The sequence below is a fragment of the Scylla paramamosain genome, chromosome 2, assembly GCF_035594125.1.
Source record: "Scylla paramamosain isolate STU-SP2022 chromosome 2, ASM3559412v1, whole genome shotgun sequence".
Taxonomy (NCBI): domain Eukaryota; kingdom Metazoa; phylum Arthropoda; class Malacostraca; order Decapoda; family Portunidae; genus Scylla; species Scylla paramamosain.
The window spans coordinates 19323943-19341569 of NC_087152.1; the positions used below are offsets into that span (position 1 = coordinate 19323943).

General features: G+C 38.2%; 1 protein-coding gene across 3 annotated transcripts in view; it reads left to right on the plus strand.

Moving 5' to 3' along the window:
• LOC135111607 (piggyBac transposable element-derived protein 3-like) overlaps nucleotides 1-16725 on the plus strand; it is a 61665-nt gene extending 44940 nt beyond the window's left edge. For 2 of the 3 annotated variants that reach the window (XM_064025103.1, XM_064025111.1), the window contains 2 exons: nucleotides 16161-16345; nucleotides 16568-16725. In XM_064025103.1, coding sequence (XP_063881173.1) covers nucleotides 16161-16345; nucleotides 16568-16676 — 294 coding nt within the window. In that variant the 3' untranslated portion in view covers nucleotides 16677-16725. Of the gene's footprint in view, nucleotides 1-220; nucleotides 2468-16160; nucleotides 16346-16567 lie in introns of those variants that run through there. The other variant, XM_064025119.1, reaches the window with a different exon arrangement.
• The last annotated feature ends 902 nt before the right edge of the window (nucleotides 16726-17627 follow it).

The following is a 17627-nucleotide window of genomic DNA, read 5'->3' on the forward strand; positions in this document are numbered from 1 at the left end:
AAATTGTGCTAACGCAACCATCAGCACCTAGTTGTTCGTTGATGTTGTGCTAACGCAACCATCGGCACTGGCTTCTTCATTGATGTAGTTATTTTGCGCTATAGTATTTTTTGCACATATAATTGCAGTGAATAGATGTATATGTGTAGCCTAGCATTGTTTTTTGACAGCACACATATCATGTACACAAATTTTATGCAATATATTTTCTCTTTTTCAGAAAAATTAATTTGAATGACATTCTAGACGAGCTAGAGAAACCTACCATGTCTGACGAGAGTGAAGTTAGTGATGAAGATGAACCCAGTGGAATGGTAAAACAAACTGAAGTACATGACCTTTACATCATGCTTGCAAATGATGGTGCTGTGACAGATGAAGATTCTGGCAAAGAAGAAAGCGTGGATATCTCTAATCTTCCTGCAACACAACTAACTGCTTTTGCAGTGATAGAATCTTCAGAGTCACAAGATGATGCAGATGAATGTGTTGAAGGACAAGAATCCCAGAAAAAGAAATTGATAAAACTCAGAAAATGGAAAGCACAAGATCTCCCAGAAAAGAGAAATGTTCCATGTTATCCATATAAACCATCAGTTGCTGATATTCCGCGTAAGCCTAGTCAGACACTTGAGCTTTTCTTGGATGTATTAGCAATTGAGCACCTAGTGAAACAAACTGTGAACTATGCTATCCAGAATGGTAAACATTCATTCATGTTAACAAGTGATGAAATAAAAACCTTCATAGGAATTTTGTTGGTGTCAGAGTACTGTTGTGTTCCATGTCGCAGACTGTATTGGCAGAGACAGCCAGATGTCTACAATGTGCTTATTGCTGACTCCGTGCGTCGGGATCGCTTTGAGGAAATAATGAAGCTCTTTCATGTGGCAGACAACACAAAGCTTCCCAGAAATGACAAGTATGGCAAAGTTTCTCCTTTCATGGAAATCTTGAATGGGAACTTTCTCAAGTACAGGGAAGTATTTGGGTCAAGTAATATCTCTGTTGATGAGTCAATGATCCCCTATTTTGGTCGATATCCAACTAAGCAGTTAATTCAGGGAAAGCCTGTGCGATGGGGTTATAAAGCATGGGTTGCAGCTGATCCAGATGGTTATGTTTTTTATATATCTGTTTTATCAAGGCAAAGATGGTGCTAAGGATAAGGGTAATGGAGCTTATGGACTTGGTGGAAAAGTTATTCTTGGTGTTTTGAATGTTATAGAAAAATATTATCCAACAAAGAAGTTATTCCTTTACTTTGATAACTTCTTTACATCACTCAAACTTATAGAAAAATCAAAAGCAGGGGCCATGATGCTACTGGCACACTAAGAAAAAACTGAATTGAAAAATGCCCATTTACTAACCCTGCAAAGTTTACGAAATTACCTAGGGGATCTGAAGAACATTTTTGTGATGCTAAATCAGGAATAATTGCAGCACGCTGGCACAATAATGGCATTGTTACCATTGCATCATCTGAGTATGGTGTATCACCAGTAGTGAAGGCTGAATGTTATGCTGCTTCTCAAAAGAAATGTATGAATGTTTTGATGCCAAATGCCATCCATCAGTATAATCGGAAAATGGGTGGTGTTGATAGACTAGATCAAAATATTGCACAGTACTGGCCTTCAATTCGTGGGAAAAAGTGGTACATTCCAATTGTCACTTACCTGATTACATTATGTGTAAATAATGCCTGGATTTTTGCAAGGGAAGGAGGGTACAAACAGGATATGTTGTCATTCATACGTGCTGATGGTACTGAATGGCTACAGAATCATGGCAAAAAGCCAAGTAACCCAGGAAGATCATGATTAGTTCTCAATGTTGCAGGTGTATCTGCACAAATGCGGTATGATAATGTTGGGCATCACATTGTGAATATGAATCCTCCAAGGCGCTGTCAGACTGTATTCATATGCCAGAAATGTAAAGTATACCTGCATCAAAAGTGTTCAGTACAGTACCATACCATGTAGGCTAGCAGAATCCTATGAAAACGTATCTAGGTTGTACTATTTTTTTTCGATAACTGTATTATAGCTCTCTCTCTCTCTCTCTCTCTCTCTCTCTCTCTCTCTCTCTCTCTCCAGGGGCTCTAATCACTGGTTTTCTTTCATTTATAGTGAAGTAATTCTCATATTTCTTTTTTAGTGAGGAAATTATTATTATGTATCAGAAGTGAAATGTATCGTTTTTTTTTTTTTTTTTTTTTTCAATTTTTCTTCCTTGCCAATAATTGTATCCTAGTACCCTCCTTTGATTTTTTTTATGTGAAGAAGACTAAACTTGTTTTCCATAGTGCCCATATATGCAATCAAGGGTTTTTCTTTCTTATGTTTTTTGTTAGTACATGCTGATAGTTGCGTTTACACAATGTGTAATGCGGTCGGACTGCCGCTTGTTGCATTTGTGCAACAACAACATTTTTTGCAATAAAATGTAAGAAATTGCACATATGGAGTTTTTATCAAATTTCTGCAGTTTCCTTTCACATTATGCATTATGCAAAGCGGCAACATGAAATTCTAACTTAAATTTTTTATTGGCTTAAATGGGTTAATGATATGACACAGTACAGACAAACTTAAATTTCTCCTTTTTGTGGATGACATTACTATTTACCTTTAGGGACAAGATTTAGATTATTTAAGAAACACTTTAAATTCACAGTTATCCAATGTTTCTTACTGGATTATGAGTAATAAATTAACAATAAATATATCTAAAACTCATTATATGTTATCTTTATCTTTAATGCTCCAACCAACACATATTGATGTTTATTTTGACAACTACTTACTAGAAAAGGTAGACGAGTATAAATTTTTAGGTGTTGTGATTGACAGCAAATTAAAGTGGAAATCTCAGATAACTGAAGTGATTATGAAAATGAGCAAATTGAATGGTATACTATTCAAAATACGTAATAATATGACCAAATGCTTAAGACAAATCTATTGATCACTGGTGTACCCAAACCTCTTGTATTGTTCAGCTTTATGGGCAGGGGGGGAGGCATACAGCACTCTACTTGACAGCCTTTTCATCACTCAGAAAAAGATGCTGTGAGTCATGTCAAATAGTCATTACTATGCTCACACCGACCCTCTGTTCAGAGATCTCAAGCTACTCAAACTACATAATATTATATCCCTTCAAACCAACCTCTTTATATTCAAAGCATTACATACCCACCAGACAGAACTTGTCGTCAAACAATCCAAATACCCGTAAACTTAATGACTTGAAGCTTCCCTTTTATAGAACATCTCATGCACAAAAATGTATAACATGTAGAGCAGTCAAGTTGTGGAATCAACTACCATAAAATATAAAAAGTATTAACTCGTGTAATAATTTTAAGAATAAAATAAAACAAATGTTCTTTAATGATTACTATATGTAGGGGCTATTATTTTTTGTGGTATGTGATTAAAGTACTGGTATTTGTTTATCAGCCTTAAAACTCATTGTTGTATATAATTTTTCATATCTTGTAAATGTCTTGTCTATCATTTTTTTTCAATGCATATTTCTTAATCTTTATTTTTATTTATTTATTTTGTAAAGTTTTTGTGCACACATTTTTCATGTTTTTTTTAATTGTTTAAATTTAATGTAAACCTCTAACTTAACAGTGTTAATTTCTTACTTCAGTGGTATGTTACCTTGGCATAGGTCTGTAAAAGAGCTTCGGCTCAACAGACTGGGTTTCAAATATATCTGTATTAATGAATGCTGACAAACATATAACAACAGAGGCAATAAATGTATCTGTATCTGTAGTGTGGGTGGGATAGATAGAGGGAAAGAGGAAATGGGGAAGGATGGGGAAGAGGGGCAGGGAAGGGAGAGGAAGGGAAGGGGAAGGAGGGGAAGGGAGAGGGAAGAAGGAATGGTAGAGGAACTGACCGCTTGAATGGATGTTTGTGTTTGATTTGAAGGGTCACATTCAAACTGGAGGACAAAATTTGTTTGCCAATCCTATTTGAATTGAAGGACATTCAAATCATGAAGTATGAGTGTATAATACCTTATTGTACAACTGTCCACAGTAATGGGCTGCCCACATCCAACAAAATATTATACACTCTGGCCAGGCAACAATATATCTATAATTTTCCATAAGACAAATTCCCACCTCCTATAAAATTGGTGGAAATCCAGGAAGAGAGTAAACAGCTGTAGCTTAGCACAAAAATTATTCAATCCTCTAGTCTGTCTTGTTCACCATTGTGGGCCACAGAGACCAGTAGCATTTAACAGGAACACAATGCACAGTGACCCACAACAATACACTGCACTTATTTAGAAAGGGGGAGAGGACAAGAATCTGTTCCCGTCGAAATACTGTATAAATATGGTGGACAGTCTGATGATATAGAGTGCAGGTAGAGTCACTTATCCAGCTTGCAAGAGCATCAGACACACAAGGGCCCTGACACACTTTTGATATACAAATTAGAACTGTCCAAATACTGGCCTCCCATGGGGCCTAACTAGTATTCATTATAATAATGCATCATGCATTAATCCCACCTATAGGTATAAAGTAATATGCCCTCCCTATTATGTTTTAAACTGCCTCACTCTATGCTGTGTCTGTCCTCTATGATGTCTGTTCTGCTACTACTGTGGGAATGTCGGTTACTTGCTCTTGGTGATGCCAGGCACAGGATGGGGAGCTGGGAGGGAGGGAGGGAAGGGGGAAGTGGAGCTGGGGCTGAAAGCCCACCTCCCACCTCATGCCATGCTCCCACCACTCATTGCATCTCTCTCCCAGAATGAACACTTAAATTTTGAAAATTATTGTGGAGCTGTTTGGAGGGCTAGGTGAAAACTAATTATGCTGTGGAAAAAAAAACAACTCCTCTGCTACATGATCTGTCAATTTCAACTTTCAAGAAGGAATGGAAGTAGGGAAATTGAGTGGGGAAGAAACACTTTAAATTTCCTGTTAAGTTACTATAACTCTGGCTTGTACCCATCAGTGATACATCTACACGTTTTCTCATCTCTCTCTCTTCCCCTCATCATCTCTATCTTATTTCACTGCTCATTATTCTTCTTGGAGTACACAACACTTTGTATAGCAATGTCAACAGTGTGGTGATAGTTTGTGTGTCATTGAAAGGAAAATAGTGATTTGCTGTTTATGCCTAGGAAAAACTCTGGCCATCCCCAGATCTGAATGAGGTTTGAATGTGATTAAGTGCTCTGTGTAATCTGAGTGGCATGTAACAACAAGACAAGTAAAGGAAGTGAATTTTCAGGTGTTGGGTGTGTTGCCTGTAGGAATTTTGTTGTGCTTGCAATTTGCATGGCTGTGTGTGAAATCTATTATTCAAGTAGTGGCCTTGAGCTAGTATATTATACACTGTTAGAATTTCTACATTTACTTCAGCAAAAATTAGATACAATAATAATCTCCAGGTATTCACTTTCAGCAACTCACTGAGAACTTTTCATCAACTTGATTCACAATAGTACCCAAGTTTCTTGTCAGAGCAATTCAGTACTTAATATTCAGGTCAAGAAATTACACAAAAACACATAGAAAATCAAACACAAAATCCTAAATCCAAACATTCTAATAATAAAACATCCTACAAATTACTTCCTCCTTTTTCACCTTCACAAGACAACAATTATTGAGACTGCATCACACAATTTCTTAGCTCCACTTACAAGTACTAGGATGAGCTTGTTCATGTCGCCTCAGGCTCCTCTCAGGTCTGGAACCTCTGCAACCTCTCTGCTTCTGCTCTCTGCTCTCTCTGCCTGCCATCTGCTATCTGAATTCTATCTCAATTACATGACATAATATACCCTAGTTTGTTACATTTTTCCCTCAAAAGCTATCTCTGTGGTAAGGTTGAAAATCCCATTCATTTCACATAATTCACATTCAGTAATGCACTTCATACATATGACCCAACCATAGGTGTGGCAATATATGTCTTTGCCCAATCAGGGTATCAGGGTGGAGTTTGGATGGGCACAGTAAGAAGATGGAGATAGTTAAGACATGAGTAAGTTCCCACAGTGCATCTCTCTGTTCACCTCTTTTCTCCTCGTTTGCACACACTGTCCCCTCGGGCTGTGCTTGCCTTTTCCCTGTTTATATCTGAGTCAGCTGACTTCTGCATTTCTGTCTGGGTCTCCTTGGCCATGGTCAGTTTTATAACCTTTTTCATGTGGGTCGGTTCTGTGTGGGTTTTCCCATCATTTCATGTCAAATACCCTAAACAAAACAGCTGTATTGGTACTGTTTTTTTTTTTACTTTTCTCTATTCCTTCTTTCTTCTTCATGTTTTTCTATTCCCCTCATACATCTTTCTTCTTTTCTTGTTTCTTCTATCTTCTTTAACTTTGTAAAGTTACCACAGTTTTCCTTCCTATAAAGACATCTAATTTTGGGCAGAGGGCTGAGTTTGATCAATGGGGAAGAAAGGACATGGAATCTATGTCAGCTATTATTTGCTGATGATACAGCTCTGATGGCTGATTCAGGAAGTTGAAAGGACTGGTGGAGGAATTTGGGCATGTTTGTAAGAGAAGGAAGCCAAATGTTGATAAAAGTAAAGCAATGAAATTCTTGAGAGATAGCTGGAGAAAGGATGGATGTAAGATTGAATGGAGAACACAAGTGGAAGAGGTGGATTGTTTTAAGTATTTGGTATGAATTGTTAAAGTGGATGGAAGAGTTGAGACAGAGGTGAAGTGCAGGATAAAGGAGGCAGGAAAAGTACTAGGTGGACTGAAAAAAATCTTTAAACATAGGACACTGGATATGAGTATAATAATAAGGTTATATCAGGGAAAAGTGATGCTCACTGTGCTGTATGGTGCTGAAACATGGAACATGGGAGTAGCAAAGAAGAACCATCAAATATAATGGAAATTAGGTGTTTGAGGAGTATGTGTGGAGTAACATGGAGAGAAAGAATAAAAAATTAGGAGGTGAGAAGAGGAACTGGTGTTTTAAGAAAGTTGGCTGGATGGGCAAATCAATTTGTGTTATGATGGTTTTGGACATGGCATGTGGAAAGAACAGAAAACAGAAAGCCAGCAAAGAGAATAATGTGGTAGGATGCACATCATGAAAAGTTAAAAGGAAGGCCATAACTGGAGAGGATGAACTGTGAGGAGAGTACTGAATGAGAGAAATTATTGTGGAGGTGAGGTAAGTTGAATGGAAAGCAACAGTGGCAGGTGCATAAAAATTACACGGTCTCATTGAACCCTGGGAAAGGGTGTGGGTGCACTTTTTTTTTTTTTTTTTTTATGTAGGAGGGACACTGGCCAAGGACAACAAAAATCCAATAAAAAAAAAAAAAGCCCACTGAGATGCCAAATCCCATAAAAGGGTCCAAAGTGATAGTAAAAAATTGAAGGATAAGTGTCTTGAAACCTCCCTCTTGAAGGAATTCAAGTCTTGGGAAGGTGGAAGTACAGAAGTAGGCAGGGAGTTCCAGAGTTTACTGGAGAAAGGTTTGAATGATTAAGAATACTGGTTAACACTTGCATTAGAGAGGTGGACAGAACAGGGGTGAGAGAAAGAAGAAAGTCTTGTGCAATGAGGCTGCGGGAGAAGCGGAGGCATGCAGTTAGCATGATCAGAAGAGCAGTTAGCACGAAAATAGCGGTAGAAGACAGCTAGATATGCAACATTGCGGCAATGAGAGAGAGGCTGAAGACAGTCAGTTAGAGGAGAGGAGTTGATGAGATGAAAAGCTTCTGATTCCACCATGTATAGAAGAGTGGTATGAGTGGAACCCCCCCAGACATGTAAAGCATACTCCATACATGGATGAATAAGGCCCTTGTACAGAGTTAGCAGCTGGGGGGGGTGAGAAAAACTGGCAGAGATGTTTCAGAATGTCTAACTTTGTAGAAGCTTTTTTAACTAGAGATGAGATGTGAAGTTTCCATTTCATATTATTAGTAAAGAGACTGAGGATGTTCAGTGTAGAAGAGGGGGACAGTTGAATGTCATTGAAGAAGAGGGGATAGTTGTCTGGAAGGTTGTGTCGAGTTGATAGATGGAGGAATTGAGTTTGCTCTGCCCCAATCAGAAATTTTAGAAAGATCAGAAGTCAGGGGTTCTGTGGCTTCCCTGTATGAAATGTTTATTTCCTGAAGGGTTGGACGTCTATGAAAAAGACGTGGAAAAGTGCAGGGTGGTATCATCACCATAGGAATGGATGGGACAAGAAGTTTGGTTTAGGTCACTGATGAATAATAAGAAAAGAGTGGGTGACAGGACAGAACCATGAGGACCACCACTGTTAATAGATTTGGAACAGTGACCATCTACCACAGCAGTAATAGAATGATCAGAAAGGAAACTTGGGATGAAGTTACAGAGAGAAGGATAGAAGCCGTAGGAGGATAGTTTGGAAATCAAAGCTTTGTGCCAGACTCTATCAAAAGTTTTTGATATATCTAAGGCAACAGCAAAAGTTTCACCAAAATCTCTAAAAGAGGATGACCAGGACTTAGTAAGGAAAGCCAGAAGATCACCAGTAGAGCGGCCTTGACGGAATCCATACTGGCGATCAGATAGAAGGTTGTGAAGTGATAGATGTTTAAGAATCTTCCTGTTGAGGATAGATTAAAAAACTAGATAGGCAGGAAATTAAAGCAATAGTATGGTAGTTTAAGGGATTAGAACGGTCACCCTTTTTAGGAGCAGGCTGAATGTAGGCAAACTTCTAGCAAGAAAGAAAGGTAGATGTTGACAGACAGAGCTGAAAGAGTTTGACTAGGCAAGGTGCAAGCACGGAAACACAGTTTCAGAGAACAATAGGAGGAACTCCATCAGGTTCATAAGCCTTCCGAGGGTTTAGGCCAGCAAGGGCATGGAAAACATCATTGCGAAGAATTTTGATTGGTAGCATGAAGTACTCAGAGGGTGAAGGAGAGGGAGCAACAAGCCCAGAATCGTCCAAGGTAGAGTTTTTAGGAAAGGTTTGAGTGAAGAGTTCAGCTTTAGAAATAGATGTGATATCAGTGGTGCCATCTGGTTGAAATAAAGGAGGAAAAGAAGAAGCAAAGTTATTGGAGAAATTTTTTGCTAGATGCCAGAAGTCATGAGAGGAGTTAGATCTTGAAAGGTTTTGACACTTTCTGTTAAATGAAGGAGTTTTTGGCTAGTTGGAGAACAGACTTGGCATGGTTCTGGGCAGAAATATAAAGTGCATGAGATTCTGATGACGGAAGGTTTAAGTACCTTTTGTGGGCCACCTATCCATCATGTATAACATGAGAACAAGCTTTGTTAAACCAACGTTTGGAAGGTTTAAGTAGAGACAAACAGTGAAGAATGTATGCCTCCATGCCAGACACTATCACCTGTTATGCGCTCAGCACACAGAGATGGGCCACGTAAGCAGTAGTTATTCCACAGAAAATCAGCAAACTATCTCCTCAGGTACCCCAACTAGCAGAGGCAAAACGCCAGAGGCACCTTCGCTTAGGGGAATCCTGAGGAAGGACTGGAGCGATAAGACAAGATACAGATATGAGACTGATCAAAGGAACCCAACGGGGAAGAGAGGGTGACAGCATAAGCAGAAGGATTAGAGGTCAGGAAACGGTCAAAGGTCAAGAATGTTGGGCGTATCTCCAAGATGATCAGGAATACGAGTAGGGTGTTGTACCAATTGCTCTAAGTTGTGGAGGATAGCAAAGTTGAAGGCTAGTTCACCAGAATGGTCAGTGAAGGAAGAGCAAAAGCCAAAGCTGGTGATGAACATTGAAGTCTCCAGGAATGGAGATCTCTGCAAAAGGGAAGAGAGTCAGAATGTGCTCCACTTTGCAAGTTAAGTAGTTAAAGAATTTCTTATAGTCAGAGGAGTTGGGTGAGAGGTATTCAGCACAGATAAATTTAGTTTGAGGGTAACTCTGTAGTCGTAGCCAGATGGTGGAAAACTTGGAAGATTCAAGAGCGTGGGCACAAGAGCAGTACATAAACGCAACATCCAGCTTTGGATTGAAAATGAGGTTAGAGAAAGTAGGAGGGGACAGAAAAGGGGCTACTGTCAGTTGCCTCAGACACCTGAATTTCAGTGAGGAAAAGAAAATGAGGTTTAGAAGAGGAGAGGTGGTGTTCTACAGATTGAAAATTAGATCTTAGACTGCAAATGTTGCAGAAGTTAATGAAGAAGTTGAGGGGGGGGGGTGTCAAGACACTTAGGGTTATTATCAGAGGGGCAGTCTGACCTGGGGACATTTGTGGTTCCCTCCCCAGATGGGGACTCTGAGGCTGGTGTAGGAGTCACCATGATAATTTTGAAATTTTGAGTGAAGGGTGTGTGTTTTATTAGGTGCTTGTTTTATGTGGAGGAAGAGTTGTCTTTAGAGGGCAGGGCCCATTTGTGTATGGATTCATTTAAAGTGTGGGACACTCCATAGGAAGTACCCTGCATTTATTGCAGTCTCAGGATTGGAGAAAGTGTGAAGTAGGAAATAGTCTCATTATGAAAAGTATGCTGTCAGACCTTGCTATGGAAATATGTGGCCACCTGTGCTATGCTGAAGCTCCTGGAGTGTAGTGTGGTGTCCATGAGACTATCCTGTTTCACCAAGAGGTGATGGGGCTAATAGTGTAAATGATGCATGTATGAGTGTGTGGTGCTTTGTCTGGGCCACCTTGTGTGTGATTGGTAATCTGGTATTTAGATAGATGACATGCATACCATTGCCAACTTCTCAACTTTACTAGACCTGCCAACTCACTATTTCATTGGTTTTGTAGGTTTTATGGGCCTTAACCCTGCATGGTCTCATCCCTCCATAGAGGTTAGCTGCAGGTATTACAGTTACTGGTTATAACAGAAAAATTCTTGAGTAGTTGATTTTATTGTTTGCACAGTACTGTTGTTTTATGGCTATCTTATTTCTTAAGCTACAAGCAAGAAATACAAAAAGTCATGAAAGAATAGTTCTGCAAAATCATACAGTAACTGACTATACTTGTCACTTACACATCATAATTATTACGACTCAAAATACGGAGACACAGGGCAGGTAATCTTTACTTCCTTACTTCCAAATGTAATTGTTTAATTTCATTAGTAGAAGCTCATGTACAGGATGTACATAATTGTTGGTCAACAAATCAGAAGTATATTGTTTATGATGAATAGTTATTGAAGTGAATGGATTAAAAATCTTTTCTTCACAACTTATAGACATGATAATTTGTTCAGCATTTATGAACATGGAGTAATGGAGGGAAAGATAAGAGAGAGATCTTTGTAGGAAAGGAAGATGTGCTTCATCATCTGAGTATCGTGTTGCGAAGCCTATTTATTTGTCAAAGGGGAAATGAGTTTTGACCTGGGAACAAACTACTCATTATAACACAAATATGATACATTAGTGTCACATCTAATTTTCTATTGATGTTAATCCAAAGAAGTGAAAATGAACGGCAAAATGTACATATAATGGTATATATATGATAGTAAAAATACTAAGATCTCAGCCATGAATGCAAAGTAGATTTCTGTTGATATGAATAAACAGCATGTATTGCTTACAATGATATTGTATGTATTACTCACCATGATGCTGCATAGATGACTGATGAAAGTATGTGAAGCACAGCTTGTAGCCACAAGGTAATAAGCACAGTGCCTCAACACAAATACAACAAAAATACACAATGAAGAATATATAACTTATAGCCAAGTAATAGGCATAACTTTCCTCCATTAGTATAACATGTGCACAAATATTACTTACATTGTTACTTACATGATATAGGTGCCTGTAATGGTGTGCAGTTGAAATAGGTTGATATTAGTGGCCACTACCATAGTCCAGCCATGGCTAAACTTTAACAAATACCCCCAAACAGTAAATGAATCAAAATCACAAAGCTTTGAGAATGTGTGAAAATCAGAATCCACTAACATGCCAGATAATGAGGAGAAAACAAACATATACAGTGGGGTTTCTAACAGCAGTTTGGGTAACAAACAAATAACTTGAATACTAAGAAAATCATCAGTTGAATAACAAACAAAATTTTTGTTAATGTCTGTGACACTCACACAAGTTGATGCTCACCAACCCACACACACACACCAGCACCACTACCCATGAGCTAGTAACTATGTATACAGCTGGTGTGCAATTAGTACAGTGTGTTCCACATTCCTTACAAGTTTGTGTATTTGTAACAGTGCTAGTTTTAGACTGCTTGAATTGGAGGGCCAGCTGCATACATTATATTAATGGGGAACAAAGGTGTAGCTAGGGATCTGTTTCATTCTCCTCCATTTCTCCCTCTCTTTATATCCTCATCCCACAACACTTCCATTTCTTCCATCACACCTCACTTCCACTGTGTCTAATAAGTTGTCTTGCAATAAACAAAATTAATACATGGAAGAAGCATTTTTGTTTTAGATGATCTGACCACACTGTTTTGATGATGTGCTTCTTACTGGTCTGTTGAGATGATGATTGCATCTGTTGATGATGCTTGCCACTACTGGATCAGATGAGGAGGCTTGGTGTGGTGGTGGCTGCTCTGGAGGACTGGTTTGTAGCTTGATATTGTTGGTAGCATGGAGGTCGTGGCTAGTGGTTTGATATTGTTGATTTGTGCGAGTAAAGGACACATTCTATAAGAGTTCTTGATTTAATAATGAATAGAATGTACGTGTGTGATACCGAGACACAAATGATTACAGATGTGACAATACTGATGTGCTTTCTCTCTGAACTGATTTGAACTGGACTGATCATGAACTGATCTAGTCTGACTCTGAAGACTCTTGGAAGACCGACTGATGCTCTAGCTATGCATACGGTTCTATTTACATGAAAGAAATGGATAAGATGCAACTTCTGGAATGAAGAAATGGTCAATGAGATGGTTGGAAATGGAATGAAGGAGCCAATGGTAGCAGTCGTTATTCTGACTGATAACCAGGGAGGAAGACTCCAAAGGTGAATGCAGGTGTTTTCCATAAGGACTGGCAGGAATGTTAGGAAGGAAGGTGTGGTATTCCTTTGAGAGGGAGAGAGAAAGAAGAAGGGTTAAAAATAGATCAGACTGGCTGGCCATGTGGGCACACATGGCATGAAATATATGAACACACTGCATGTGGAATGAAATATATGAATTATGGATAAATATAATAATAATTGTTATGACTGATACAATTGCCTTTCCCCATGAAAAATGCATCCTTGCATTTGAACATAACAATAATGAGAGCAATAGTATATGAGCAATTAACAGATATTACATGACATCAGAGAGAGAGGACGGAAACAATAACGTTAATAATAATATACAGACATGATGACATATGTAATACATATACAACACATGCAAGTAAGAGAAATATACACATATATACAGGATATTGAAACTGGATGATTAAACCTTAGAGCGGGAACAAAGTTTCAGTCTAAGATGTGTGTGTGTGTGTGTGTGTGTGTGTGTGTGTGTGTGTGTGTGTGTGTGTGTGTGTGTGTGTGTGTGTGTGTGTGGTTAAGCTTGAGTTGCTTTGAGGATCAGCTGAATCAGAATGAAGTGTTACCTGATATGCATGCTCATCATCAAACCCTTTGTTCATATGTTTCAAATGATTGACATGGATGATTTGTTCAACTAAGGTTTTGAGATCTAGAATTTTCACTTTGTGGCCATGGAGAGATTTAATTACACAATGTGGCTCAGAGAACAATGATGATCAGGAATGAGCTTATGAAAGTATTGAAATTCGCAGAGATGACATTTGATGTAGTCATCCATGTTGTAGATAGGATGTGGCGTATTGTGAAGAAATTCATAAGAAAGATGCTTGTTGGTACCAAACAGCACAAAATAGGGGGACTGGTTGATAGTGGAGTGAATTGCTGAGTTTAGAGAGTAGGCTAGCAGAAGAAGCCATTCATCCCATGAGTGTTTTGCTTCTGTTATGTAACACAAAACATCAAGGATATGTTTATTACTATGTTCTACTTTGCTGTTTGAGCTAGGTGAGTGCAGAACAATGTTACATTTCTTGATATGAAATTCTTTACAAATCTCCTGTAAGACAGTTATTGAATTCAGTGCCATTGTCAGATAAGATGACATGAGGAGAGTCATAAGGACAAATTATGTTGTAAATGACTGCACGACCAATAGAAGTTGCAGTTTTGTCCTTGAGAGCAAAGAGAATGGTGAAACAAGTGAAGCTATCCATGCAGACTAGAAGATACTGATAACTGTTTTCTGTAAGTGGAAGTTTGAGTAAATCAACAGAGACTGAATCCCAAGGAGCTGAAGCAATGAGATAAGAAAATGAGGGACTGTTGTGAACAAGTGAGGGACGATGCAAAACACTGAGGGCAGATTGCACAATACTGAAAGATATCCTTCTCATAGTCAGCCAGAAATATGATAATTTTGCTTGTGTGAAGCATCTGTCTCAACCTGGGTGTCCTGCATGGGGTGAATTGTGAACATGATGGAGGATGATACTCACTAATGACTGAGATATAGCAAGTTGAGATAAACGCTCACTAGAATTGTCAGTAGAGACATCACTCGACTTATACAAGAGGCTGCCTTGCACGAAAAATGTATCAGCAATCACTTGCAACTTAGGAAGATTTATCTCATCACCAGATTCGAGTTAATAAGCAACACTAGAACAGAATGCAGCTGAATGTTGATGTTTCTTTATTTCATCCATGGTTGTCATGGCAGGATTCTCTGTGGCTGAGATAGTGGTAACACTGCGTGAGAGTGCATCTGCCACTGAGTTTGCCTTACCGGGAATTAATAAAAATGTAGGAGAGAAACAGATCAAGATAGAACTTATGGGGATGAAGAAATGACCAATGAGATGTTTGGAAATGGGGTGAAGGAGCCAATGGCAGCAGTCATTATTCTGACCAATAACCAGGAAGGAAGACTTGGAAGGTAAATGCAGGTGTTTTCCCTAAGGACTGGCAGGAATATAGGGAAGGAAGGTGTGGTATTCCCTTGAGAGGGAGAGAGGAAGGAGAAAGGTTAAAAATAGATCAGACTGGCTGGCCATGTGGGCACATGTGGTATAAAATATATGAACACACTGCATGTGGAATGATATATATATATATATATATATATATATATATATATATATATATATATATATATATATATATATATATATATATATATATATATATATAATAATAATTGTTATGACATACATTTTTAGTGCTATAGGGAAACTGCTAAGAATGAAAATAATGTTAATCAGTGCAAAATCCTTTACACTGCAGAAGTCAGATGCAAAACTCTGATGAAGTAATTTTGATAACGATTATCCCCTTTCTGTAACTAGTTCACTTGAAGATAACAAGAATTTACAATGTTAGCCATAGCAGTCTAATACTGATCATGTTTTATATGCTATGAAAATGAAGAACCTACTTTATTTTATTGCTTTAACATAAATAAGCCACATTCATTACAAAAATATAACCCTAAAGTTGATAAAATAATAAAATACTAGCAAAGAACATAGGCAGATTATGGGCAAGGAAGAGCTACCTTCCTGGGGCAGTAGTGAGCCTTTGATTATGCATATTAAAATTTGAAATACTTTGTTTTTTATTCTTGAGGTCTAAACTGAATCATAGTTACACAACAGAGCTTTGGTTTCATCTAAATAACCTAATGTCATGATTTGCTTGTACATCTGGCGTGACCTTGGCGTTATGAAAAATTTGTTTTTTTGTGAGATTTTCACTCCCAACCTGATTGTTTTATATTTCATTACCTCACGGTATTACATGTATGGTTCTAAACAAACAGTTTGTGGATGCAGACCCAGGGGGCTTAATCCTGTGATGTCACCAGTGGCTGACTAAAATGTACTTGTAATATATTTTTGCATTATTATGGGGATGCAATAAAAAAAATTTTTGATGGGCATTGTCCCCCCCAAGCTCCTCCCCTCTAAAAGCAGTCCTGATTTGTAGTGTTTTTTTGTATACCTTACCATTCCCTACCTATGGAACAGATATTCTAGTTTGTGGATGTACACTTCCTAATTTGTTGAATGGACATGAATATTTATGAGAAAAATCATTACAACAGCTGTATGTCAGAGAAAATAATTTGCCCTTTCCATCAGCTTTTAGAAGTAATGGCTGAAGAATGCAAGCTGGACCAGCTGGTTGCAGGAGCCCGCAGACGGAGGCAGCTGGACCATCGTCAGTTGGTGGAGCGTCTGCTACAGGAGCGGCGAGTACTTAGAGCCAAGCTAATGAAACAACATCAACTGCAGGACCAAGAGGAATTAGCATATAATCAACTACGGTTAGAAGTCTGCAGTGTTTTGAGACAATTTTCTATGCCATTCTTATATTCTGGAAATTATAATCTAAAAATACACGGTCCAATAGGATCTTTTTGGTAAAGGAAGTGATGTAGTACTCTGATGCTAAAATAATGGGTAATTTCATTGGATAAATATCAAATATTTCTCATCCTCTTGTATTATTTATATACGTGTGCTGTGATCCAGTTTCTCTTATACAGGAAAAACATTTTGGAGGAGGAAGAAAAGCAGTTACTACTGAAGTATGCCCCACATCTGATGCCCTACTTTAGTCCAGAACTCCATGCCCGGCTCAGGCAGCTGCTGTGAGACAAGGTTAAAATGTTGAGAATATTAAGAATACACTGTTGCTCCTTAATCTGCACTTTTCATTAACAGATATTAGGTTAAGAAAAAGACAAAAATAATTGGTAAATGACCTCAAAGATTACTGAATGGTAGGTTTACTAGGCTGATCTGCAATGGAACAATTATGCATATTTGTAGAACATTGAACCTATATACCACAAACTATTGCTCTTCTGGTATACCATTCAATGTAAAATTTAGATGCAGAATTACTGCATTATTTTTCTTGAAAATTTTACAGTTGGAAGCTTACTTAAAGATACTTAAGGTATATCTACATCTTCCCTGAGTCAGCTTTTGTTGAATTACAATGATGTTATATGTTTCTGAGTTCAAGTGGGAAAGGACTGGAACTTGTTTAAGGAGGTTGAAGCATGGAATGAGAAAGAATGAAATCTTAGCAGGTGTGCTGCTTTACCCTGTCACTGATCAGATGAGGTGTCAGCTTGTTCCTGATGCTGCTGCTTTCTTAGCCTATGATGGCTAGGATGAGATCTTCAGTGCAGCTGGAAAAGATGCCCATTCCAGGTAAGATGGGACTGAGTTGCTTTTTTAGGCTGTCTCTTTCCCTTTTTGGTTGCAATTTGAAAGAAAAGCTAATTTATTTGGCTTTAAAAAGTAATTTCCTATTTGGATTGGCAGCTTATTCTCCAATCTTGGATGGCTTTGAAGGGGAAAATTGGTACTATATACTCTTACATTGTTATCTGAATAATCACAAGAAGCTATGCCTTGTAGCTTTCTTATCAGGAAGGGACTAAAAATGTATCTGTATGAATTTTTCTATTGCTTTTTGTCCCTTTGTATGCATATCTATGGCTTTTCTACATGATTGGTTTGATTCTTGCTTAGTTGACATCAGGCTATTAACATTAAGAAATGCAGAGCAGAGCCAACAGCATAAGAGTGGAC